Source organism: Aulonocara sp. 'chitande type north' Nkhata Bay, linkage group LG7 (assembly GCF_057382095.1).
Source record: "Aulonocara sp. 'chitande type north' Nkhata Bay isolate Kocher_YH1m ecotype deep benthic linkage group LG7, A_spYH_male_GT1.1, whole genome shotgun sequence".
Taxonomy (NCBI): domain Eukaryota; kingdom Metazoa; phylum Chordata; class Actinopteri; order Cichliformes; family Cichlidae; genus Aulonocara; species Aulonocara sp. 'chitande type north' Nkhata Bay.
In genome coordinates, this window is record NC_141350.1 from 68863045 (window position 1) to 68890206 (window position 27162).

The window sequence follows — 27162 nt, forward strand, 5'->3', positions numbered from 1 at the left end:
GCCATCACAAAGGGTATATTTGCCAAATAGGTCACAGTATAACCAATAAGTACAGTAACTTTGGAGAAGATGTCTCATTCACAGCAAAAGTTATGGAGGGATACAGATTTTATCAGGCTGTTTGGCATCGGCTGCCAAAATGTGTGCCCCCCCCATCAATAATGCACCTTGGCGTTGCTATCACGAAAGAGTTTATTTGCAAAATAAATAACAGTATAACTAATAACTACAGTAACTTTGGAGACCATTTGGTTTTTTAGACTTTTTAATTTAACATCTACATCTATATATGTAGATATGTGTTCTCGACAATGTGTGCCATAAGAACACTAGCTGTGGACCTTTAGTGTCAACTATGTACAAGCGAGACAAATAAACACATCTTCTGGTGGTGGGCTTTTCACGCAGAGCTGGTGGAACCACCGCAAACACATCTCACACTGAATCTGTAAAAAAATAAATAATTACAAATCCCAATGTTAAAATTTCATTTATGGGAATTGATCATAACATTTAGCAGTCTTTCTTGATGTCATTACCCATTTGTTGTCAGTTTCATGCTCTTCTTCCCCGCAGAAATGACAGATGTTTGTCAAGTCATCTGTTTTAAAAAGTGAAAAAATAGCACATAGAGTATACTACCTACTGCACTTATTACTTCATTCAAACAACTATATGGTTTGTTTCTACAGCCATCATGATGAAAATATTCATGATGTGAGAACACTGAATGGTGGAAAATGAGTTACCTGTCTCTAGGAGAGGAGTGGTGGCAATTTGCAGCCTGTGTGTGTTTATGGCCTTTTTTGTAGACAGAAAGTCTATTGACTCTTTTCGCAAGATCTTTTCAGCAAACTGAAAAAGAGATTCGAAGATGACTAAATAGGCTAATATCGTAAATGTTATTTTATAGTAATTTGTTTCCTGTGAATCAATTTCTTTCTTTTATTGTGTAATTATCTTATATTCCTTTTCCTGTCATTAACATTTATTACAACACAACATTTCCAATATTCTCGTATATATGTATGTATTACGGTTAAGACTCGTACTTTCAATGCAAAGACTCCACATGAGGTAGCGTCCACTTGTTTTGGGTGTTTGACTGTGTCACAAGTCCATCTTGAGACGTTGCATCCTTTTTTTCGCATGAATGCCCTGAAAGACAAGTACAATAAAAACAAATAACATGTTTTAAAATTTTGGTGACACAAGAAGGTGAACAGTATGGAGAGCTTAAGTGTCTGTTGAACATCAAGTTAAGAACTGACCACATGTTTTGTTAAAATCATTACTTTTTAAAAGTCTACAACGCATTTCCGTGGACAATTACTTCTGCTTTTTTTCCCGTTTCCACCCATGATATAGAAATCAATCACTTACACAGTACACTTTGAAGAGATGTGGAGGAGGAGCAAAGATGAAATTCACACATGTATAACCTATGTGAAATTATTTTAGACATTTGTCTGATGTTTTAGTGCTAAACCTCCGCAACACTTTATGCAACTACTAAACATTATTCTCCCCATGCTATATTTTCTAATGTAAAAACATCATCTCATACAGACATCAGGTCCTCAAATAAACATTGAAACATGGGGAGACTTCTCTTTAAAGGCAAAATTAACCCATAACACCACAATATCAGAAGGCCAACACAAAAATTCAAACCTGTTGCTGCTATTTTTTTAATTTTGAGTGCCAATTTTTTTTTTTTTTTTTTGATTGACATCATACTTATAATTGTCATAATAAACACATAAATAACAACAGCAACAAAGCGTTTAATAAAGGGTCAAAATAAATTTCAACATTTATCCTTACCTTGTTGATTCCAAACAATTTTGGATACCTTGTTTAGTTTCTCTGAGTGGATCAAGATACAGTGACTTCTTTTCTTGTGGGTAAATGACCTACAGTAAAATTATGTGGAGAATTACATGTAATAATTCAAGAGTTAAGATTATCTGCATGCCATGCATTTGTCTTATAAAACTGATTTGATGAATATTGTAAATGCAATTATTTTTTTACCACTAATGTCCAGTGATGATGTTCATTTACAATTCCCAGAATGACTTCATGCTCCATGGGTTTGATCTTAAATTGAAACAAAACAATAAAAATATTCACTTCAGAAAGAAATGCAATAACATGTTGTTTAGAGTCCTTTTTTATTAAAGCAATTTATGATATATTATATATCATCCACTTATAAAGTACTGTGCGAAAGCCATGATTCACCCCTCATTTCTTTAACCTGTGCAAGAAGCTGGACTATCTTATATTTTTTATAAGTGGTTTTGCACATTACTTCCTCCAAGACTAATAAAGGTCTTTCTAAGGATTTTTTTTGGACATGGAGTTCATTTTCAATCATTTTCAATGCGATCCTTTTACCATCTGCAGAATAATGTTTAATGCTTTCTTAAGCCTCTTTAACAGTGACATAAGAATCACTTGATAATAAAAAGGTACCTATTAAAGAGATGAAGCAGTGTTGATGATTTCAAAAGAGATATTAGCCCAAATGTTTGAAAATTTCAAATCAAGCATTGATTGGAGTGTGTACAAAAAGAGGAGGAAACCAGACAAGCAGAGAACAAAAGAGAACTGTCAAGTCTGATAAACTATCCACATCTACTAACCCCAGTCTCAATTTATTCTTTCAGCATAAGCTGTTATCCAATCTAAATCTGGATGTGGATATGATCAGAGGTACTTAAACAATACACACAAGATTCTTTCTAGAGATACCTACCTTGAGTCTTGGAGCTTTTCTCTTCCAAATGGCAGTCATTGAAAATGAATCAATGAATGCTGCTTTTGCTGAATTATGACGATTGCATTGTCTCACCATGATCTCAAGATATGCATTAATAGACTGCGAATACAAAATGTAAACATTTGTTAACTGTTGTCAATGAATAAAACACTGATAGTTGCATTGTTGTCAGTAAAGATCAATGTACCTCACTTTCCAACTCCATGTCTGGACCAATTTGTTGGATATCCCAGTAGAATAATTTGTAAGCACCAATTCTGGAGAGTAGAATGTGAGGACTCTTTCCAGCCCAGGCATCCATTATATCTACAAAAAGTAATGAGAAAAAGAGATAAGTCAGCAGGACTAAATGTAAATCAAAATTTCAAATGCATAATTTCTTATGTAGTTGTCTGACAAAAGACGTGTTTCAGGGTAAATACTTTTAAGACGCTGATAAAATGGGCACATGGTTTAACATTGTATTTTGTAAAAAAAAAAAAGGAGAACTTAAATTTGCTTTTATTTGGGGGTAAAGTTACACTTACAATGTTCTACAAAGAAATTTAAATAAATTCATATTAATAAAAGAAAAGAAATTTAAATACATAGCAATAGAAATGCTCTTGCCCCCTATCATATCTTTTTCCAGCAAAAACACCTATTACAACAATTTTTTAAAATTATGTTTAGTTGCAGCTACATGACTATATTTTAAAATACTCAGGCTCAAGGCTTGCACCTGTGGCCTTTACTATTACATAACCTTTTCTGGAAAAATTTTATTTTTCTCCTCCAAAACTAGTTTTATTATCTGTAAAATAGAGTGTCAATTTTTGGGCTGTTAAAAGCAGCGTCTTAAAGAGTATTTGATCTTTCGAACTGTTGCTGGCAGGCAGTCATCATCACAACATTAATATACTTCTTGTAGTGGGCATTCTATGTCACTAGCAGCATATATGACAGCAATTTTGGAAAAGAAGAAAATGAAGAACATACACTACTAGTCAAAATTTGGGACACACCTTCCCATTCAGTGTTTTTCTGTGTGTTCATGCTTTTCATGCAGTGACAATCATCTTAGGTGACTACCCCATGAAGCTCACTGACAGAAGGCCTAGAGTGTGCAAAGCAGTGATCAAAGCAAAGGGTGGCTAATTTGAAGAATCTAATATATAAAATATATTTTTGGTTCTTTCATACTTTTTGGTTTACTACATCATTTGTGTTAGGGTTAGTGCTCCATATGTGTCCATTCATAGTTTTGATGCCTCGAGTTCTAATCAACAATGAATCTACAAAATAGACAAGGAAATTAAGAAGCAACATTAAAATGAAGGTGTGTCCAAACTTTTCACTCTTAGTGTACATCAGATGTACAATATCAATCATGAACATTCTGGGTTACACAACAACAAAAGAAAGATTCACAGTTTTGAAGGACTCACTTTTTCATTTGTGTAATTTTACACATGTGGCTTACATCCTTTTACAAGTTTTCTATAATGTTTTGCCCCATGAATGTTTTTTTAAAGCATTAACATATTGTTAAATTTAAATATTCTGTTAGGAAATATACCTAACAAAATCTTTTTAAAGGTGTAAAATTTCCTATGCCATGATCTACAGAGTAATGAAACAAACACTGTCATAGGAACAAAAGTCCTTTTTTAAAAAAATATTATATTTATTTACATTTCTCTGCAACTGTTGGTTCTATGGTTTGTGCTGTAGATTGCTGGGCTGTAATCTGTGGAGCTGAGGCTTGTGTGGTTGTAGCATTTGGAGCTGTGGTCTGTGAGGCTGGGTCTGCTGTTGTGGTCTGTGAGGCTGGGTCTGCTGTTGTGGTCTGTGAGGCCTGGTCTGCTGTTATGGTCTTTGAGGCTGGGTCGGCTGCTGTTTTGGATTCGGTTTGTAGAGCTGTAGCGTGTTCTGGTGCTGTAGCACTTGTGGCTGGTTCTGGTGGTTCGTTGTCTTTCTGTGCTGTTGCTCCTGACTCTGGTTCTGATACCGTTATTGGTATACCTTGTGGAACTGGAAATGGATGTTTAGTTTGAACTGGTAGTGATGTAAGTGATGCCATTGGTGCTGTAGCCTGTGTAGCTCTAGGAGGAGGTGCTGGTGCTACCGCCACTGGTGCTGCTGTAGCCTGTGAAGCTAGAGCAGATGCTGGTGCTGCTTGACCTGGTTGTGCTGTTAGTAATGTGGCTGCTGTTTTCTTTAAACCCTGGTGTGGCACTCTTGGCATGCTGTCTTTGCTTAACTTTAGTTGGTCAATATTTACTTTTGGAATGATTGTCCCATTGGAATCCTGAAGATCTGCACTTTTACCTTGGATTGCTGTAATAATGTAAGGGCCTAAAAAGTTTGCTTCAAGTTTCCCCCCTTTCCTCTGCTGGCTTCTTATGTTAGCTCTTAAAACTTTGTCACCAACTTTGAAGACGACATCTCTCTTCATCATTTTTATTTTGCCCTTTGTTTTTTCCTGAGCTTTGACCACGTTGTCCTTCACCAGTTCCAACAGTTTTTGATGCTTTTGAATGTCTTCCGACACCTCCTCCTGCCCCACAATGTCTTCCACAGTCTCATCAACCTTTGAATCAAAAGACATGTCTATCATTACTATAATTTGTGTAAGATACACAGATAATACATAAAAGAACTGAGAAATACAGTGAAAATTTACATTAAGTGTCTTTGGTAAGGTTTTAAGACACAATGTATTTCTGGCAAAGCTTCAGTGTATCCTGGGATTGATTGGACATGAAGAAAACTGTTATTGAGGGGTGGAACAATCCATAGAAATATTCAGTGTTGTTGTCCTTTTATGGCGGTGACATAGCATCCATTGAAACTGATCTGCCTGCGCCTCAAAAACTAAAAAAGTTTCATTGTGTGGGATTTCCGTGTAGTTTGTCACAGACAAAAAGACATACCATGAACTCTTCTGGGATTTCGGAAGGATAGCGAGCCTCTCTGCCGAACATTAGGTAGTAAGGCGAGTATTTGGTGGTCACTTGTTTTTTAGTTCTGAGTCCAAACATTACAGCATCCAGGTACTCATCCCACATTTGTGGTTGGTTGCCAATGACTTTACACAGGGCTCTGACAATGAAAGCACATAGAAGACATTCATATGAAAGATCATTTACAGTTTTTAATAGTTTAATGTCATGCATTAATGTTTTGTTTGAAGGGAACCCCCATAAATGTATAACATGTACTCCAAGAATTTACCTCTGGATGGTGCCATTCATTTTCTCCACCAGCCCATTCGTTTGAGGGTGATAGGGGGAGCAGAGGCTTCTTTTAATTTTTAACAGTCCACAAACCCTTTTGTTGAGCTGCAAAATAAAGTTATATACACTGGCTATAAGCACATTACAATAAGAATTTAAATAAACAGCTGTCATACTAATATCTCAACAACAGATTTATAAAGACCAGAAAATTAACCATTTTCAAAAAATTATTCAAATATGAGTTCACATATTTTTGCCAAAGACTAAAGTACTTACAGAATTGACAAATTCTTTGCCTTGGTCAGTAAGAATCCTTTTCGGGGCTTCGAACTGGTGGACGAATTTTATGAGACAGTTTGTCACTTCCACGGCTGATTTTGACTTTAAAGGGTATGCTTGTGGCCATTTTGTAAAATAATCAATAAAAACACATATGTATTGATGTCCATTGTTGGTTTCAGTAAGTTTTCCAATGAGGTCCATCCCAACCAGTTCAAATGGCTGAGAGACCTTAAAAAGAAAATCATAGTTAAGTTAATAATACTGAAATTACACAGAATGCTAGTCTACTGTTATAATTTTTTCAAGTATATAATCAGTAGGTTTCTAAGCAATGAAAACATTGTGTGATTAAATGTGATTATTTGCTATGGTCGATGACTAACCTTTATCGGAATGTATTCTGCTGGTTTTTTAATTGTTGCAGCACTTGCCTGGCAAAGTGCGCACTGTGAAACCTAATCAAAAATAAAAGCAATTCAATAACAAACACAATAGTTGATGATCAAGGTTTACATAACTTATTTTGAGAGATACAGAAACATTGCTGTGTTCCTCTTAAAATAATTTAGCTGTAGTCGAATTACATAGAGTTTGTTTTGGAGTACCCACCCAATTATTGATGTCGACTGACATCCCTGGCCAGTAGAACCGCTTTGAAATGGCTTCTCTTGTTTTTGTTTGCCCGCAATGGGCCCCAGTAGGACTGGCATGAAAATCTGAAAAAAATTGTGTTTGCCTCATCAGCCCCACAGACTACCGTTGTCTTTATGGTTTTGTCTGTGCCTTTGTAGCGCCAGTAAAACAGCTGCTCCCCTAAACATAAACAAGAAAATAGAAAAGTTTATTATAGCTGTTTAAACCACGACAGGTCTATATGTGGTAAAAGTCATGACAATACATCTTGAATGTAATGAATCAATTATTTATGTGATATAATTTGGGGGTGACTATTGGACTGGTTCTCTATATTTATGACAGTATGACTACTTCAGAAACCAAAAAGATTATGCCACACACAAGACTGTATTACTGATACTAAAAAAAGTGATGGGTATGTAAAGTAATTATGACTAATGGCCTTCAGATATCATGGATTTATTTTTAATACAAATATCAATTCGAAGTAGTTTAATTCCAAATTTCCTGCTGTCAGTAATTTTCCACATATGTAATTTAAAGACATAAAGACATAACAGTGGGTACACCTGCGTAAATGGGTGTGGCACATACCACTCCAAAAGTAATTACGACGTAATATATTGTAGTTAAGCTATAAAAGGACAAAAACAGTTCTTAGTTAACGCTGTCTACTTAATAGCAAACCTTAAAACTTTTACTTTAATAAACGCACATGTGCCTATTAACCGGGGTTAACTAGGTCAAAGAAAGGTCAAGCTAATTAAATCGGTTAGTGCAAATTAAGACTACACATTATGCCATTGTATATGTATTAATATATATGTATTGATGACATTTATAAACGCTACAAAGTTGCAGTTATTACCTTCAATGTCGTAAATAGCAGCTTTTCTTCGGAGAAGAAATTTCTCTTTCTTCGTGAAAAGCGCTGGATACTCGCCTTTCAGTTTATATGCAACCAAAATCTTGTACTCGTCTGGTTCCATCCTCTTGTGGTGTTTGTTATTTTCGAAAACAAATTGTAAAGTAATCTTTTAGTTAGCTCAGAGGCACTCTGGTTTTCGGTTCGTGCGCACAATGTGAGCTAATTTGCATAATTGATTAGGAAAACCCACGTGACCGGAGATTTTGGAAAAATTTGACAATGTCGGAGTCGAGTAGGCCTACGAAAGGTTGGCCAAAACTAACTTGCCAACTTTTGAAAAGCCCTGTTACTTACAAAGACGATAAATATATATATTTAAATGTTGTTTTAAATTTTATTTATTTACAAAGAAAAACTCTGCCAATGTGCATCATCATAGATTGGGGGGGGGGGGGGCACACATTTTGGCAGCCGATGCCACACAGCCTGATAAAATCTGTATCCCTCCATAACTTTTGCTGTGAATGAGACATCTTCTCCAAAGTTACTGTACTTATTGGTTATACTGTGACCTATTTGGCAAATATACCCTTTGTGATGGCAAAGGCAATATGGATTACAGATGGGGGGGGCACACATTTTGGCAGCCGATGCCACACAGCCTGATAAAATCTGTATCCCTCCATAACTTTTGCTGTGAATGAGACATCTTCTCCAAAGTTACTGTACTTATTGGTTATACTGTGACCTATTTGGCAAATATACCCTTTGTGATGGCAAAGGCAATATGGATTACAGGTGGGGGGGGCACACATTTTGGCAGCCGATGCCACACAGCCTGATAAAATCTGTATCCCTCCATAACTTTTGCTGTGAATGAGACATCTTCTCCAAAGTTACTGTACTTATTGGTTATACTGTGACCTATTTGGCAAATATACCCTTTGTGATGGCAAAGGCAATATGGATTACAGATGGGGGGGGCACACATTTTGGCAGCCGATGCCACACAGCCTGATAAAATCTGTATCCCTCCATAACTTTTGCTGTGAATAAGACATCTTCTCCAAATTTACTGTACTTATTGGTTATACTGAGATTGATTTTGCAAAATCAATTGGTTATACTGAGATTGATTTTGCAAATAAACTCATTCGTGATAGCTTCGCTACAAAGTGTAAACCGAGTGTAAATTCACTGGAGAGCGACGTGTTTCCATGATCGCATCTGGTTTTACAGTATTATAGTATCAAAGTCGTTTTCTAGACAAAGTATTCCCAGCAGGTTATTTCAGTGTACATTATAAGGTAAACTGTCTTCCACACGGCACATTACAATATCACGAAACTAATATTAAATTCATCGAGTCTGCTGTTTTCCAGCTTTTACTCTTTATCGTGTCGACTGCAGATCAGTGACAAGTAGCGTACAGAACGGAGCTGGGCAAGTGGCTCCTCCTACTTTGCGCGCTCCCGTGAATGGGGAAACAATTTTTGACGGGGGTAACTACTTTGGCACAACACCTGGCTGTTAAATCCTCCTGTGTGTGTGGGGGGGGGGGGGGGGGGGGGGGGGAAGCAAAGCTCCCACAATCTGGGGTGAAATCGATGAAGCCTGCTGGCACCGAGCAGCTGGATCACAGGAGCATGATGGGAAAATGTTGCTGTGTGCCAGCTGGCTCGCTGGACCCTCATCTTATCTATGCGTGGATTCATTAACTGATGAACATGTGTCAGGTAAGTGAGCCACTTAACCGCATGTAAGCCAGGAAGTGGTTTATTTATGGCAGCTTTTATTGGCTGCTGAGCACGTCCTGCATCATCCCGTTACAGTAACCATCGGACCCGTAACGGGCAGGTTTGGAAGGACTTGGAGCGCAGAGCACATGGACAGATAGGGTGGCATCGAGTCATTTCAGTAACACAAATTTACGCAAAAATGTACACATCGAACACGCGCCTCCTTCGTCTTAAACAACAACGTTTCAAATAATTATTCAAATCCATTCAGGCTGAATAATGAATGAATTTCGAGTTTGTACAACTCTGCCGACAAAGTTTGGAAGCTGAAATTTTAAATTAGAACAGAATGCAGTCATTTGTAAATTATCTGAAATTATCTGACTTGAAATGAAATGCTGAAAGGCAGAAAATGTGACATTTATGAAGATGTTACTGGGATGAGTGTCTGGAAAACTTTCTCTGGTTCGTCATAAATCATCAGGACTGACTTCACGCCAACACTAAGCTGTCTAAAGAACCAGCGGAGGAACCACGTCGGTCCGTCTGAAAGGTTACAGAGACAGAAAACATGTGCTCAACCTTCCCAGGACCGACCAGCCAACAGCAAAGACCTGCAGGCCGTTTGAGTCTCGTCACATCTGCATCAGACGAACAGCGTTTCATAAAGAGAGCGTCCAGCAGCAGCCGCGGCGGTGGTGCTGTGATGGTCTGGGCTGCTCTGCTGCTTTAATGAATTAAATCTGATTCATAAGAAGTGTCGGCTCAGAGACGGCGACAGCTGCGCGTTTCATGTTCGTCCTAGAAGACGCGCTGGAGAGGAAGTCAGTGTCTCTGCTCGGAGACTGGATGGACGTTTTTTCCTCTCACTGAGCTTTTTAACCTCCGTGAAACTTTGCCTCATCTTAGCTTGAAACAAAAATAACTCATTGGCTGCTGTAGCAGGAGTTTAAAGTGATTTTCTTCTCGAGGTTTTACTGTCATAACGCATTCAGAATAAGAACTAATAACTCAGGACGATGAAAATAATATACTGCCAATAGTGTGTGTGTGTGTGTGTGTGTGTGTGTGTGTGTGTGTGTGTGTGTGTGTGTGTGTGTGTGTGTGTGTGTGTGTGTGTGTCACCCCACCGTGAGCCTCGTGCACCTGCTGACAGCTAACAGCGCATCAGTTTGTTTGTTTTTTTTAGTTGTTGTTTTTGTTTGGGAGGAAGCTAAAAAACACTGAGCGCGCCTCTCTCTCTCTCTCTCTCTCTCTCTCTCTCTCTCTCTCTCTCTCATATAAATATCAGGAACCGCCTCCGCGGGCACCAGCAGCATTTAAAGCGCGTTGCGCGCACACGGCCCGCCAGTCTACCCTCGGCGGCCGTCGGGACCATGCGCACGAGGAGCTCCGGGCAGCTCGCCGCGCCGGCACCCCGTCTTGTGCCCTCGCGCGGGACGTGACGCTCACAGGCGGCATGGCGGAGCCGTGGAACCAGAGCGCCGCGTGGAACCGCTCCTCGGCGGGCACGAGCCGTTTCAGCAGCCTGGACGACATCGACGTGCCCGCGGACGGCTCCCCGGCGCTGCGCATTCTCATCTCGGCAGTGTACTCGCTGGTGTGCGCCGCGGGGCTGTTGGGAAACTTGCTCGTCTTCTTCCTGATGAAGGCGCGCGGCGGCCGGAAGAAGCGCTCCAGCATCAACCTGTTCATCCTCAACCTGGCCGTCACGGACTTCCAGTTCGTGCTCACGCTGCCGTTCTGGGCCGTGGACACTGCGCTGGACTTCAGCTGGCCGTTCGGCAGCGCCATGTGTAAGATAGTGCTGACAGTCACCGTCATGAACATGTACGCGAGCGTCTTTTTCCTCACGGCTATGAGTGTCACGCGCTACTGGTCGGTGGCCTCGGCGCTGAAGGACCGGACCCGGCGGCGTGTGTGCCCGGTGCGGTGGGTTATCGCCGCGCTATGGCTGTCCGCGGCGCTCGCGTCCCTGCCCACGGCGATCTTCTCCACGGTGAAGAGCGTTGCCGGCGAGCGCCTGTGCCTGCTCGCCTTCCCGGATGGCCAGGCGTGGCTCGCGCTGCACCACCTGCAGAAGATCCTCGTGGCCTTTGTGTTCCCCATGCTCATCGTCAGCGCGTGCTACCTGCTGCTGTTGCGCTTCGTGCGTCTGCGCAGCATGAACAACAACCAGGTGAAGCGCAGGTCCAGGGTCACGCGGTCCGTCACCATCGTGGTCCTGTCGTTCTTCGTGTGCTGGATGCCGAACCACGCCATCACCTTCTGGGGCGTGCTGGTAAAGTTCAACGTGGTCAACTGGGACAAGACCTTCTACATGGTGCATACATACGTGCACCCGGTGACCGTGTGCCTCGCGCACACCAACAGCTGCCTGAACCCGGTGCTGTACTGCCTCATGCGCCGGGAGTTCCGGAAGAAAATGAAGGACCTCTTCTGGAGGATCTCCTCTCCCTCGGGGCCGAGCACGTGCCACCTGCGGCCGTTCTCGGGGACGGTAAGGGCGGAGCCGGATGACACGCAGGTGGCCATCCCGCTGAACAACGTGGAGACGGAGAACTGCCGCCTGTCGGTGCTCACGGACCAGTGCGCCACGGACGCGATGCGCAGGTGAAGAGATGGATGGACCGCGCCGGGCTGCAGAGGACGTGACGTGTTTTGCTCGACGGGCGGCTCCGGACTTTTGTGACTTTGCATCAAAGGGATTTATAAACGCTCACAGTCTGAAGCTGTGGCGTGGACAGAGAGCGGGGCCGTGCGTAAATACGCGGCGGCGCGTAAAAGCGCACAGAACCATCTCTGTCCTGAGACGTGTTCAGGATCAGTTCTCTGTGCAGACTTGATGCTGGGGGTTGTCGGGTGAGGGTCATGCTGCTTCTGCTGCTTCACGCGTTCTTCTGTGGAGTGTTTTTGGCGCTCGTGGCTGCTGTGTGTTCTGTAACTACATGAATGTAAAAAAAAAAAATCTAAAGAAACCTTAAAAACATGTTTCAGAATAAAAGTATTAGTGTTGGCATCAGTGTCGTTGCTGTTTGGTGACCGCGGACAGGCAGGGGAGGGGTCCGGTCCACTGACTGCTTGCTCGCTCACATGACTCACAGGCGCGCGCTTGCAGTTCCTCTCTCTCCATCTCGGCAGTGTTCATGGAGAGGAACCAGGGAAACGTCGGAAACGCTGATAAACGACCGCGCTGTGGACTTTCTGTGACCCCGCATATGTTTTATAGTGTTAGGTATTTTAGTACCATGGGAGCATTTACTGGATATTGTTTTATAGTGACATTATGCAGGAAAACTCTGTCATTCAATAAGGCCCCTTTGTTTCAGTGTTTTTCTCTTTGACCCAAGAATTGATGTGTGAGAATCACAGGCTGGTACAAGGTTGAAATACCACAGAGATCACTCCCTCAGCTACATTAGTTTCTTAATCTTTTAGACGCCTGTTGAAGGCCAAATGGTTTGTTTCAGATTTCACTAATGTAAGAACTCTTCGTTTTGTGCCTTGAAAATATGTCGCTGAGATAATCACAATTGTAGCTGAACTAATAAACTACACAAAGGATGCTTCTTCACCCAAGGGCAGGAAGACGCTGCCTTATCTTGGTCTGTACTGGTTTAAACTGATAATCTGCTGTCTCATGAATTTTACCCTCTATATAAACTGTTGTACTTGTGAATAAAGTTGAGTCACTTTGGGAAGACAATCTAAAGCAGTCTCTGTTTTCTTGTTCTCCCAAGCTGCTCCCGAGCTGCTCGTACTAACACGCTGAATGGCATGCTTGAATATTACTTGAGAATATATTTGACTGTGTTACAGACTAAGGGACATTCTCTGCTGATAGGTGAAGGTACATTCTCTGCTGATAGACGTCCACGCCTCGGAGGAAGCCGATCCACGGAGTAGGCCCTGGAAACAGTTTCCTTCAATTTTGGTGTCGAGAAGTGGGATCCTGACGAAGGTAGGCACTTGTCTTTTTATTTTATAAGACTGTGTTATGCCTTTCTCAGTGATCCACATAGAAACGGGATACGCTGACGAGGCCTTCTTCAGTGGCCCACATAGTAACAAGTGGGATACACTGAGGAGCCTTATTTAGTGGCCCACATAGAAACACAGGAAGTTGCCTGTTGTTTTGTAAATAAAAGCAGAAAGGACACAGGAAGTTGCCTGCTGTCATAAACTAAGAAGTTGCTCACCAGCAGAAAGGACACAGGAAGTTGCCTGGGGTCATAAAACGAGAAGTTGCTCGTTAAAAAGTGAGAAGTTGCTCACTAAAAACATAAAATTGCTAGCAAAAAATCAAGTAACCTCAGGTGTGCCACAGCAAAAATAAAAACTAACTTAAATCCTTCAAAGCGTCTAAACCCCTCTGGAAATCACTGACCATGGGTCAGAATAATTCAAAGACCTTAGACGGGTCCGATAAAAAATCAAAATTAACTGTAAAACCGAAAAAAATAAAATATAAAATCACAAATAGCGGCTCAGTACGACTCCCACTTCCGGTTACGTTTAACCCACGCTCGCGAATCAATGAAGACTTCCATGATTACGTATCCAGAACATGCGGAAGTGCTTACGTGACTGATTTCGTCTCGAACTTAAGAACTATAACTTTAATGCATCCTAATGTATTTCCGGAGACCTATCCCGAACGATTATCGCCAGAAAACAGGTCAGTAGAAATGTTAAATACTATTTGTGATAAGAAAAGTAGGCTGATTAAAAAGTCCTGTAAAAAATATATGATAGAATGTCGTGATGTGACCAATCGCATGCTACCACTATGGAAAAAAGGACCCGAGCCAGACGTAAATGCTTTAAATCAAGCCAGTGTAGGCTCTAGTAAATCCACTGCAGAAAAAACTAGCCTTATATGCCCATCCGTTCAACCTACGGCTCCGCCGCCTTATGATGAAAAAACAGAATTAATAGCTGCTGCGGCGGCTGCACGTCATCAGCGCGTATATTCTGATTTAACAGCAGAATCCCAAAGGAGTGAGGAAGACACTGAAATGACACCTAAATCAGAAGAAGATGACTGGTTTAACCTAGATCAAAGACAGGAACGAGAATACACTGAACGAGAAAGAGAGTTACAGGAACATAAAAAGCAAACAAAACAGTTAATGACAGAGTGTGAGGAAATCATGAAAGACCCTTTAACTGAACGTACGGAAGCCGAACTGCAGGAAGCCGTTTCTGTCATAGATAATCATGTTCAGCGCCACACTAGAGTAGCGAATGGTTTGACTGTGCCAAAAGCAATAACTAACACCAGAAATTTAATAAGGAACTACTTAAAGCAGAAAAAAGAGGAAAAAACTCAAGAGGGCCCCCACAAAAACACCCGTTATAAAGAAAAGCAGGGATCACAATTTAATGACGTCAGCACCTCCCTCCCGTTCATGATAATAGGGGACATGTGTTGCATTCAACCCCCTAAAATTTCAGAGTTAGCAGCAACCATTAAAGAACTTCCCGATCCTCTACAAAATCCTACAGCCTTTGTTTCTGCATTACAGAGAAGTACCAGATACCACCACTTGGGTGGGCCTGACTATAGATATATATTATGTCAACGAATCCCAGGTGTGACTGAATCTCAGCTTATTGAAGAAGTAGAGGAACTAGACCCTAAAAATGACCAAGCAGCCAACACCTCCTCGTTTTTGTGGATAAATGATGACAAAATCACAGCCTTTTTTCAAAATCTAAAGAGATTTCTGCTCACAATGTCTAGAGATAAAATTGATTTAAATGCAGTAACCATGTGTAAGCAAAAGCCAGATGAATCCATTCTAGTGTTTATGAAACGTTTCACACACTGCTGGACTAATGAGGCATGCATGCCTGAAGGAGGAAATGATCAGATTTTCATAACAACATTCTTAAACAATATTCATCCAGAATGTTCACAACTATTGAAGCTGACTGCCACTGATAATCTCTATGACATGAAAATAAAGAACTTTATCACACTTGTCAAAACAAAAGCTGGTGCAGATCTTTTCCCCAACAGCACGAAGGCTAAAACTGTTAAGATGATGTTGAATTTTGATGTTGAAGGCTCAGAGGAAAGTGAAAAAATGATGTATGCAGGGGCCCCGTCCCCTCAACAAGCGCAGCAGGGAGATTTCAGAAGGAAAGATAGGAGTGGAGACGTATGTTTTTACTGTGGAAAAATAGGACACTGGAGGACGGAATGCAAATCAGCACCACGTAGGTCTCAACCACAAAACACAGGACCAGCTCCTGCCACTAGGCGTAAGCAGAGCTCTTACAGACAAGGTAACTGGCAACGCAGACAGGAACCACATCAAAATAATGGCCCCTTTGCACTTAGGCAGCAACCTTATAATCCACATTTTAATCCCCACCCATATGATAACGAAAGACTGGACCGACAATAGGGAGGCCCAGGTGAAGATGAGGGACAGTGTGAAGCACTACACACGATGCTGCATTTGCAATTGTCCCGTAACACAGAAAGCTTGCCCATGTTAGATATAGAGATAGGTGAAAAGATTTATTCCTTTTTAGTTGACAGTGGAGCCACTAAAAGTTCACTGTCTGGAAAATTCTATAATGGGCCTGTTTCCTCTGTGTGCATCAACACCATGGGAATAAACGGAACTCTAGTGCAATGCCCCAAAACTCATTCTCTAAAGACACGCTGGGGCCCAAAACCAGATGAAATTACATATCATCCATTCATAATTATTCCAAACTCGCCTGTGAATCTATTAGGCAGAGATTTAATGGCAAAAATGAACTTGTGTATTTCATTTAACACAAAGGGTGAAATGTTTGCAGATACTGATAACAGCTATGTTTTCTCTGCCCTATGCACCGACACCATGGAGAAGGAACATCCTCTGTGTCAGCTGGACGCCTCAGCGGAGAATGAACTCAATATCCATCTGACTGGTATCCCACGTCACACTCTGTGTCAAAAACATGTGCAAACACCGTTACCAGGTAGCCCCATGCCTGGAAGCCACATATTTGTTTCTCTCACACTGTTCAACAACATGATAACTGCTCACACCAGTGAAGGCCAAACAGTGGTTTTGTCACATAACTCAGACATAGGCTATGACATCACTGCACCATGTCAACACATAGATCTAACCTACCCCATACACTGTACTATCTCTGCTGTCACATTGCCAGCTGAATATCAAAACATGACATTATGGTCAAAAGGTGAGAATGATGTAGGATTTATTGACTGTACACCTTATCATGCTCAGCTGAAAAACAACAAACCGGTATATGTCAGGCAATATCCCATTTCCACTGAAAAAGCCGCAGCCTTAGACATCATCATAGGAGATTTATTGACAGCTGGAGTAATAAAGCCCACAGTATCTCCATATAACACTCCTGTCAATCCTGTGCCAAAGCCTAACAAACCTGGCGTATGGCGTTTCACACAAGACTTAAGGCAAGTTAATGCAGTCATTAAGCCTCTGCCACCTATTGTCCCAGATGTTCCCAGCATACTGACATCTATTCCAGCAACAGCTACACATTTTACTGTGGTGGATTTGTGCTCCGCCTTTTTCTCAGTACCTGTGCATATAGACACACAGCCGATATTTGCTTTTACACATAGAGATAAGCAGTACACATGGACTCGCTTACCCCAAGGCATGGTAGACAGCCCTGCGGCTTTCTCAATGGTGGTACGTGCTACCCTAGACGGCTTCACTCCTCCAGAGGGCTGTACTCTGATCCAGTATGTAGATGATCTCCTCCTCTGTGCTGAAAGTGAAAAACTATGTCAAACTGCCACACACATGCTACTCCAGCACCTCCAACAGACTGGCCACAAAGCATCAGCAAAGAAAATGCAGTACTGTCAGACTTCTGTTCAATATTTGGGATTTACACTGTCTCACGGACAACGTTCTATGACTACAGACAGGGTCAAAGCTGTGACCTCTGTCCCTAAGCCCACTACACAGAAAGAAATGCTGTCTTTCCTAGGCATGGTGAACTATTGCAGACAGTGGATACCAGACTGTTCTTTTCATGACCACATTCTGCGTGAATGCTGCAAAAAAGACAAGCCTCCTCGAATACTGTGGTCCACAGAAATGACTGCCTCTTTCAATGCATTACAGGGAGCGCTGACCTCCGCCCCTTGTTTGGGTCTGCCTGACTACCACTTACCGTTCCACCTGTACGTCACAGAGAACGGCACAACCTGTGCAGGTGTATTGGCCCAAGAGCATGGCTGTGGCTACCGTCCAGTAGCCTTCTACTCAAAGGTGCTGCCAGCAGTAGTTCAGGGGATGCCGGCCTGCCTGAGAGCAGTAGCAGCTTGCTCTATCATGATAAGGGACTGCGAGAAGCTCACACTCTCACATGACACTATTCTACACACCAATCACCAGGTCACGACCATCCTAGCAAACATAACTACACAACACATGACCGCACAACGTCGCTCAGGTTATGAAGCTACACTGACTTCAACAGCAAATCTCACTATAAAAGCAAGCAGCACACCCAATTCGCCAGCACACTTACTCATTCGTATGCTGTGTTCCTCTGACCGACAGGATGGTTCAGACGACCCTGACGATCATAATTGTATGACACGTATACAGGAATCCACAGCACCACGCCCAGACTTAGAGCAGACACCAATCCCAGACTCAGTCATTGTTTATGTGGACGGGTCCTGTTCAAAACCAAATGACAACTTATTTCTTTGTGGCTATTCGGTGGTGACATTGCCTGACATCATACTAGAGGCTCACTCATTACCATTTCACTCAGCACAAAAAGCAGAGCTCATGGCTTTAATACGCGCCTGTGAGTTACATGTAGATAAGCGGGTAACAATTTACACTGATAGCCGTTATGCATTCGGTGTGGTGCATGACTTTGGCACATTGTGGAGACAAAGAGGATTTAGATCTGCTGATGGAAAACCGATCGCTAATTCTGACCTTGTTCAAAGACTTTTGCAGGCTATACAGCTGCCATCGGCAATTGCAGTTGTTAAAACGAAGGGGCACAGCACGGCTGACACAGACGAAGCAGTGGGAAATGCTCTTGCAGACGTAACCGCGAAAGCAGCTGCTGCCTCACAGCAACCACCCAGAAGGGAAGTATTATCTTTGCCTTTACAGCTGCCACTTGTCACGCTCCCAGACTATTTAGAAACAAATGTTGACCTAAAATTCATACAAGAGCAAGCCTCTGCCTTAGATTACACTTACTGGGAAAGTAATGATTGTACCTTAGATAACAGAGACGGCTTATACAAAAACCTTGAGGGTTTGATTGCCCTCCCATCTTCACTACTGCCAATCCTTGTCCGCCATTTTCACGGTGTGAGTCATGTCGGACAAAGAGGGGTAATAGGAGCAATAAAATCAAGATTTGTAATCGAGAAAACATCACACGCAGTAAAACGCATATTAGCAACCTGTCTAACATGTGCACGAACTAATGTAGGAAAACCAAAAGCAAAACATCAGCATTTACCACAACCAGATTTTCCATTTCATACATTACAAATTGATTTTACACACATGCCAGCACAAGGAAGCATCAAGTACTTACTGGTAATAGTGGACCAATTTAGTAAATGGGTAGAAGCTTACCCAACATCAAAAGAAACTGCAGAAGTAGTCTGTCAAAAGTTGTGCAATGAAATAATACCCAGATTTGGAATACCTCACCAAATTAACAGTGATAGAGGACCTTCATTCACATCAGAAGTAATTCAAAAGTGTGCTAAAACTCTAGCAATAGACTGGAAATATCATGTGCCATACCATCCTCAGAGTTCAGGAGTTGTAGAAAGAATGAATAGGACCATAAAAAATCGCCTGACTAAAGCAATGATAGAAACAGGAATGACCTGGATCAAACTACTTCCTCAAATCCTCTGCGAGATTAGAATGACTCCATCCGCAGCAACCAAATTATCTCCATTTGAAATAATCATGGGAAGACCGTTTCCAACACCATGGTCAGCCTCCAGAGGGGCACCGCTATTGGAAGGGGACATAGACACTGCATTGTCTGACTATGTTCATAACCTGGTAGAAACACTGAATAATAACTATCAGAAAGTTTGTCTCTCTCAGCCTCTCCCTTCCATAGATCCAACCCATCCGTGGAAACCAGGAGATGCGGTGTTGGTAAAGTCGCTAAAACCAAGGGCACTCGGGGAGGCCGCGTGTTCCAGCCCCCAGACTGTACTTGCAGTGACGAGAACCAGCATCCTAACAGACGGACAACCTCAGTGGATTCATGCCAGCAGGGTTAAGACCAGCCCCACCAAACCACCTAAGGCGTCGGATCAAGTAGATGACGTCTCAGGCGAGCCAGCGCCCGGATTCAATACACCTATAGATGACGACTCAGGCGAGCCAGCGCCCGGATCCAATCCACCTACACACACACAATCACTGATTAACACACAACGCCTGAAAGAGCCAAGACTCAGAAAGCCCTCTGATCCCCCGCCTGAACAACAACAAGGTACTCGAACATCCAGCAGGAACAGAAAGCCTAGAGTACCACACAATGTCTAACCTGATAAAGATAGACTTGTTTCATCCTGATAATGGAGAAAATGAAATGCCCATTGTCATCACACGACGCTTATACGTTGTCTCTCGAACCTGGGACCAGGCCAGGAGACGACTAAAGAACTGTCTTTTTTATATATTTAGGTTATTAATCATATCTACTGCATTAATCTTAGGATTTTTATTTACTATTTCGTATTGTAAAGTGCAACCCTGTTCACGTTTCTGCAAGCCACATTTTGCTGACAATACCTCATGCTCCACTTGGCAAGACACCCACCTAGTACACTCGTCACGTTCTCTAAAATCAGTAGAAAGCAACACAGACACCACCAATAAACCATCTTATGCACCCCCTAGAACAGGAACTAACGCCTGGTATGACAATGCCAGAACAGCCGCTCGTGACTTAGGAAACAGTAACTGTTATGTCTGTTCAAAGGGTAATCCAGAACAGGTCATAGTGGGATATCCAATTTCAGGTTTTCCCTTAACAAAGATGCTATTCAAAGATGATAAAAAGGGGCCCTTAACGGTAACCCTGATTGAAGCGCTGCGAGTAGAACTAAGTCCTTTAGATTGTTTATTCATATACACAGCACAAGTCTCTAGTAAGGATGTTAGCATGATTAATGATTCTACCCACCCCTGCAACCAAATGAAGCGCCCCGAAGACCGCACTGAACCTCTTTCGCCCCCAACACAGGTGCGCCATCACCCAAATATTTTGATGACATGCATACACCGACCAAAACTTGAAAACATAAATTATGACACACAAAACTATACGTTCTTTTCTGACTCTCCAGGAGCACGCTGTAACGAAACATGGCTAGCAGCGAGTGTTGACAGGACACAATATAAACATATGTTTTCTTATATATATGCATATATAAGTACGCATTCAGATAACTCAACAATCCTGCATTCGCCCAACACACTAAACGACTCGTACTGGGGAGGCATATTAAAAGGCTTTACAGCTTCGCGCCTGACCAGACCAATCCCACATGCTTATTGGATGTGCAATAATACTCTTAGATTAGCCTTACCTGTTAATTGGACCGGTACCTGCGGTCTAGTAACTTTAGCTCAAGAACTACTGATACAACAAACCTCGGATCTGCCTGTATCCAGCAGACGGACGGAACGCTCCGCTTATTCACATAACGTTTACATAGATGCTATAGGAGTTCCACGCGGGATACCAAATGAATTAAAGGCACAAGGAGAAATATCAGCAGGGTTTGTCTCAATACTACCGTGGATACAGGTAAACAAAAATGTAGGCTGGATCAATTATGTTTATTACAATCAGCAAAGACTTACTAATTTGACCAATACGGCCCTTAAAGCCCTAGGAGAACAGATGTCTGCTACCTCCTTAATGACCATGCAAAATAGAATGGCCTTAGATATGCTGTTAGCTGAGAAAGGAGGTGTTTGTGCTATGTTTGAAGATTTTTGTTGTACTTTTATTCCCAATAATACCGCCCCTAACGGTTCATTTACACAAGCTATGAATAAACTTGAAGCATTGCAGATAGAACTAAGAGCCAATACAGGTCACGGTCAGTGGCTAGACAAGTGGATGCAGGACACGTTTGGAAAATGGAAGGAACTCATTATAGCCTTTGTAACGGTTGTAGCATGTATTATTTTGTTTTTGATGATTATTGCCTGTTGTGTGATACCCTGTGTACGCTCAATGATAACCCGTATAGCTACTAGTACAGCTACTTCAATGTATTTGCAATTAGCACAAATTGATCCTGAGGATGTGCCAGATGTTACCAATGATGTTCCTGATGTGTATATTGAACATTAGGTTGTGAACTATTACATTTTATGATTTGCTTTTTATATTATGTTATTACATTTGTGATTTTTCCTTTCTATTTGAGTTATTATTTTAAAAAATAATAAAAGAGGGGAACTGTTAGGTATTTTAGTACCATGGGAGCATTTACTGGATATTGTTTTATAGTGACATTATGCAGGAAAACTCTGTCATTCAATAAGGCCCCTTTGTTTCAGTGTTTTTCTCTTTGACCCAAGAATTGATGTGTGAGAATCACAGGCTGGTACAAGGTTGAAATACCACAGAGATCACTCCCTCAGCTACATTAGTTTCTTAATCTTTTAGACGCCTGTTGAAGGCCAAATGGTTTGTTTCAGATTTCACTAATGTAAGAACTCTTCGTTTTGTGCCTTGAAAATATGTCGCTGAGATAATCACAATTGTAGCTGAACTAATAAACTACACAAAGGATGCTTCTTCACCCAAGGGCAGGAAGACGCTGCCTTATCTTGGTCTGTACTGGTTTAAACTGATAATCTGCTGTCTCATGAATTTTACCCTCTATATAAACTGTTGTACTTGTGAATAAAGTTGAGTCACTTTGGGAAGACAATCTAAAGCAGTCTCTGTTTTCTTGTTCTCCCAAGCTGCTCCCGAGCTGCTCGTACTAACACGCTGAATGGCATGCTTGAATATTACTTGAGAATATATTTGACTGTGTTACAGACTAAGGGACATTCTCTGCTGATAGGTGAAGGTACATTCTCTGCTGATAGACGTCCACGCCTCGGAGGAAGCCGATCCACGGAGTAGGCCCTGGAAACAGTTTCCTTCATATAGTGTGGATAGTTTCCTTTGCCGGTGACGGCAGCAGTAATTAAAACCTGATGTCTGGATCCATCAGCGCACACAGCCTCTGCTCTCCACACGGAAAAGTACTCAGGATGTTTTCCTCTCAGAACCCACGGGAGCTGGGAGGTACTGGATCCTGAGTTTAGAAGCGTCAGATTTTCTGCCGAACCGGGGATCATGTTCTCTGTCCGTGTTTTCGCTCCGTCCGGTCCTAGAAGTCCTCGTTCGCTGTGAATGCGCGGAAGGTTTTGGACCTGAGCAGAAATCTTACTGAAGCGCATCACATTAAAATCTGGAGCTTAATTTCAGGTAACATACACAAGAAAGGCACAGACGTGACATGAATTTAACCGTGTAGATCACAGCCAGCAGAGAAAGATCGGGTCGTAAATATGGAAAATCAAATTCACATATACACATGAGTCTCAAATAAATGATTTTCATTATAATTGACCATAAAAATGACGCGTGTGACCTGAAGTCCAAATGTGCTTGTTTACAATGTAACATTTGCTCGTGTTGGGCTCTTTGCTGTCTCGGCCCCTCTGCTCACTGAGATGATGCTCAGTGTTACTGACAACCTCAGCTGCCTCATTTAACCTGTTGTTAGTGAACTCTTCTCTTCCCGGAGAAGCAGTAAGCATGTGAAAGCTTCAGAATCAAACGTGAGGCGTCTGCTTGGGATCATTGATGTTGCCGATCAAAACACGAGTGTTTCTAAAGCCGGGCTGAGTCCCACACTTTGTTTCAGGCATTTAACCCCCGATGTCTGAACTCTAATACAGTGAAGCTCTCAGACTTTACTGCACACACACACACACACACACACACACACACACACACACACACACACACACACACACACACACACACACACCGCCTGGTTTCAGATATGGGGCTAACTGTGGATCTTTAGTTTAAACGTGTTTGAATGATCGCTCCTGGACTTTACCCACTCAGATGTGTTTCAGGTAGATTTCTGCTCATGTCCACACACACCTGTCCTTCAAAGATGCTTTCTGTCACTTCCTTTAAAAGATGTTTAAAACCTTCCAGATGAACTAAAGCTGTGAACAGAACCCGAAGAAACGACTGCTGTGACTTTTGAGCTCATATCTCAGATTTGAACAGAGTTTCTCTTCAGAGCAGCGAGGTGAGCGGATCGATCCAAGTATCTATAGCACTAATACCAACGCTGGTATCAGATCAGTATTTTTTATTTTAACACTGCCACTTGATGTTCATTTGATTTTAAATGAAAAGTGATCACCAAGCCTGCGGTATGAAACACATCTGAAGCTTCCTAAAGGCCTGTTTTACTGTGTGAACTCACACTGTGTTACGAATTTTCAGATTCATGACGATCCAGCTCATAAATCATGACTCTGCCTTATAAAGGCAGCTGTAGGGAGAGCACTGAGCTACTGGGATCTGTCATACTGTGTGTCGCATCAAAGCCAGAATGGACTACTTGCACTAACACTTCCGCGTTCTATGTAGTCCTGCCCCAGTGCTTCCGGTGCGGTTAAACCATGGCGACGTTCTACACTCGCTGCCTACAAGAGCTCCCAAAATTGAACATCACCGATGTTCATCGGATTTGCAGAGTGACGACTACCCCCGCCAGCAAATTAGATAAAGGATTTAAGTTATATGCTGCATCTTATATACACAACTACGAAGGTAAGAAAACGTAAATTAACCGACAAAGAAACGCTAGCTAACGTCAAATGCAAACACTACGTTACTCCGCTATGTCCTTCATTTGATGTCAGTTCTCTACATTACATGTTTTCTTAAACGGTGTTTTATGTCGTCCTAAACTATAGTTGAGGTTTTCTTAACTAATGTCACTTTTGTTGTTAGACACTGTTATATTAGCGTTAGGTAGTTGGCTAACTATGGAGGTAGTTAACTACCTAATGCTACTCTTGCTAAGTGTAAAATATATATGTTTAAGACATGCTGAAATGAGTAATACAGAAATAATGCTAATGGTACTTGTATCTTTATTCAGTGTCCAATAAAGACAGGTTGTCAGGGGAGGTCGGTGTGAGAGCCCTGTGCTACAGGTCGATGAGGAAGAGTGAGGCACCACACAGACTAAGTGTAGGCAGGAAGCTGTGTAAAGTTGTTAATCCCCGTTCTGTGGGGTTCAGTTCATTTAAGCATTAGTTAAGTTCATTCCTAAAGGCCCATCAACTTGAATGTTTTCCTTGTCTCCCTGCTTTATCACTCCTAATTTGACTAGTCAGATAGTTAAATCAACGTGTGTTTGGGTGATCAGAAACATTTGACAACAAGTTAATACTGCAAATATACACAATCTAAGTTATTACAGTTATCAAGCATGGTTAAGTTGTTTTAATAGGGAGAGAAGGAAACACTAAGCATTCAGGAGGGTACGTAACCATAACACTGAACTATGTTCCTGTTCAGCTCTTCCATGATGATGTTACATTTTTAATTTTCGTTCTTTCTTCTTAGATTAAGCTTCTGGATTCATCGCCGGTGATACTGACACATAGCCAGTGCTCCTGTGTGGCAGGCGCTGTTATGTGCAATCACACAGTGGCATTGCTCTTCCAAACAGCACACTACTCACAACTCAGAGTGCCGGTTGTCCCCCCTGTGCATAGCTGCACGGAATCTGAACAGCAATGGCACAAGCCACGGACAGTGGTAATTTAAATGAGGTTAAAGTTTTTGAATTAGTCCATGTTTACATATGAACAGCAACACCATCCATAGTAAATGTGTCTTCTGTTAGGGTGTGAGGCCAGGACCCATCAACTCCATGATCTTCACTGAGCCGGTACCAAATAGAATGGCCCAGACTGGAGTACGGTAATTACATTTGTAAAATTTGGTTTCATGTGTTACAAATGTATGTTGCTATTTTTTTCATACATACATGTGTCAGAATAGGTATTAATTTACATACAACATTACACTTTCTGAAGACGGCTAACTCAGTCATGTACATATACATCCCAGTCTCTAACTTATGCACCACTGTTTTACACCTTTTAGTTTTTAGTTTAGTTGTTGTTCAGTATAATAACCTTCTTCCTTACATTATTGTCATTGATGTTTTCTTTAGGAGTGGCTTCTACAGAGGCATGGTGGGTCCGTTACCAGATCCCTGCTTGTTCAGAATAACGGAGGCATATGCAAAATTTAATATTGAGGACAGGCCACTTGTGACCACAATGAACATGAGACCTGACAAGCAGCTTGTGGAAAGTGCCTTTGGGCTGGTGCAGGAGGGCAGTGTTCTGTCATATCAGCAGCCGGTTTTGACAACCCGGTACATCACACTACACCGCGATGCACCACCAACACCGCACTTGCCTCTGGAGGGGTATGACATCTTGCCATCAGATTGTGTGTTTGTGTGCTCAGAAGAAGAGCTTCTGCATCTGAAAAGCTTGTCTGTAACTCTGGAAATGGCTCACAAAATAGAGGAAGCTACACGTGAGCAAAGCTCTTCGTCTGAGTGGCATCAGCTCCGCAGGCCCAGAGTGACTGCCTCTAGGTTTCGGGAGGTGTGTCACGTCAGAGGCCAGAGCTCGGCCGAGTCACTAGCAGAGCGTATATTGAAGGGAACAAGGCAGACAGCAGACATGAGGAGAGGAACTGAGATGGAGCCTGCAATAGCAGCAGAGTATAGTAGGCTAATGAATGTTAACTACTCACCCTGTGGTCTGGTCATTCACCCCATTGCTTGCTGCATCTCCTGATGGTGTTGTTTTTGACCCCAATGAATACCCCCAGTTTGGCTTCGTCGAATTCAAATGTCCCAATGTACAAAACTTTATTGACTGCAAATATGTGCAGATGGAACGTGGTACCCCTAAACTAAAAAAGAGCCACGCATATTACTGGCAAGTGCAAGGACAACTGCTCATCAGTGGGATGCAGTGGTGTGACTTTGTTGTGTGGGCACAAGAGGACTACCTAGTGCAAAGAATATACATGGATACAGATGTGCACAATGCAATCAGAGAAAAGGCAGACTATTTCTTTTTTTACATATATATGCCAAGATACCTGTGTTTGAAAAAATGAACAGTGAAAACATGGCAAAAAGAAAAACAGATCCTTCAGGCTGGCTGGAACAAAATAACTGATGTTTTATTTTCAATATATTTCATGAATTCTTTTGTTGTTACATGTTACCTTTATGTGACATCAATAAACTGTTATTTAAGCAATGGCATCAATTTAATTTTTAAAAACACACATTAAAACGTTGAATTTGTGCAGAACTTATTTACATGGTAAGTATTTAAAACTCCATGCCTAGCATACTGATATACATTTAGACAATAACACAACTGAACTGTAGAAAATGACAAATGGTATTTTTGATGTTACAAAAGCTCAATGTCACTTATGATTTTAAAA

General features: G+C 41.9%; 3 protein-coding genes across 5 annotated transcripts; 2 read left to right on the top strand and 1 right to left on the bottom strand.

Moving 5' to 3' along the window:
• Positions 1-237: 237 nt before the first annotated feature.
• Positions 238-6409, bottom strand: LOC147326840 (uncharacterized). Its single transcript, XM_086302696.1, has 12 exons — positions 6286-6409; positions 6005-6111; positions 5704-5872; positions 4463-5360; positions 2976-3094; positions 2765-2887; positions 2038-2103; positions 1828-1916; positions 1053-1158; positions 750-855; positions 540-601; positions 238-446 (listed from the first exon to the last, which is right to left on the bottom strand). The coding sequence occupies exons 2-12, from the start codon at positions 6022-6024 to the stop codon at positions 354-356; spliced, it is 1851 nt and encodes a 616-aa protein (XP_086158822.1). The 5' UTR covers positions 6025-6111; positions 6286-6409; the 3' UTR covers positions 238-353.
• Positions 6410-10903: 4494 nt separating this feature from the next.
• Positions 10904-22519, top strand: rxfp3.3b (relaxin family peptide receptor 3.3b). Its single transcript, XM_086302194.1, has 2 exons — positions 10904-13495; positions 19653-22519. The coding sequence occupies exon 1, from the start codon at positions 10994-10996 to the stop codon at positions 12149-12151; it is 1158 nt and encodes a 385-aa protein (XP_086158320.1). The 5' UTR covers positions 10904-10993; the 3' UTR covers positions 12152-13495; positions 19653-22519.
• A 222-nt stretch (positions 22520-22741) lies between these two features.
• Positions 22742-26829, top strand: LOC147326842 (uncharacterized). 3 transcript variants are annotated; one of them, XM_086302197.1, is made up of 7 exons: positions 22742-23061; positions 23809-23905; positions 24253-24435; positions 24770-24861; positions 25240-25434; positions 25523-25599; positions 25856-26829. In XM_086302197.1, the coding sequence occupies exons 3-7, from the start codon at positions 24285-24287 to the stop codon at positions 26493-26495; spliced, it is 1155 nt and encodes a 384-aa protein (XP_086158323.1). In that variant the 5' UTR covers positions 22742-23061; positions 23809-23905; positions 24253-24284; the 3' UTR covers positions 26496-26829. The 3 variants fall into 3 exon arrangements, with proteins under 3 accessions (XP_086158323.1, XP_086158322.1, XP_086158324.1); XM_086302196.1 differs by having other exon boundaries at positions 22742-24435; XM_086302198.1 differs by lacking the exon at positions 24770-24861 and having other exon boundaries at positions 22742-23905.
• Positions 26830-27162: the final 333 nt, after the last annotated feature.

Excerpts from the sequence above, each read along its gene's own strand:
- LOC147326840 (XM_086302696.1), bottom strand. The coding sequence starts at position 6,024 with ATGAATGGCACCATCCAGAG. Across the intron at positions 1,917-2,037 it reads ATCATCACTGGACATTAGTG|GTCATTTACCCACAAGAAAA; the intron begins GTAAAAAAATAA and ends ATTTTACTGTAG. Across the intron at positions 447-539 it reads ATGAAACTGACAACAAATGG|ATTCAGTGTGAGATGTGTTT; the intron begins GTAATGACATCA and ends ATTTTTTTACAG.
- rxfp3.3b (XM_086302194.1), top strand. The coding sequence starts at position 10,994 with ATGGCGGAGCCGTGGAACCAGAGCGCCGCGTGGAACCGCTCCTCGGCG.
- LOC147326842 (XM_086302196.1), top strand. The coding sequence starts at position 24,285 with ATGGCGACGTTCTACACTCGCTGCCTACAAGAGCTCCCAAAATTGAAC. Across the intron at positions 24,436-24,769 it reads TTATATACACAACTACGAAG|TGTCCAATAAAGACAGGTTG; the intron begins GTAAGAAAACGT and ends ATCTTTATTCAG. Across the intron at positions 24,862-25,239 it reads AGGCACCACACAGACTAAGT|ATTAAGCTTCTGGATTCATC; the intron begins GTAGGCAGGAAG and ends CTTTCTTCTTAG.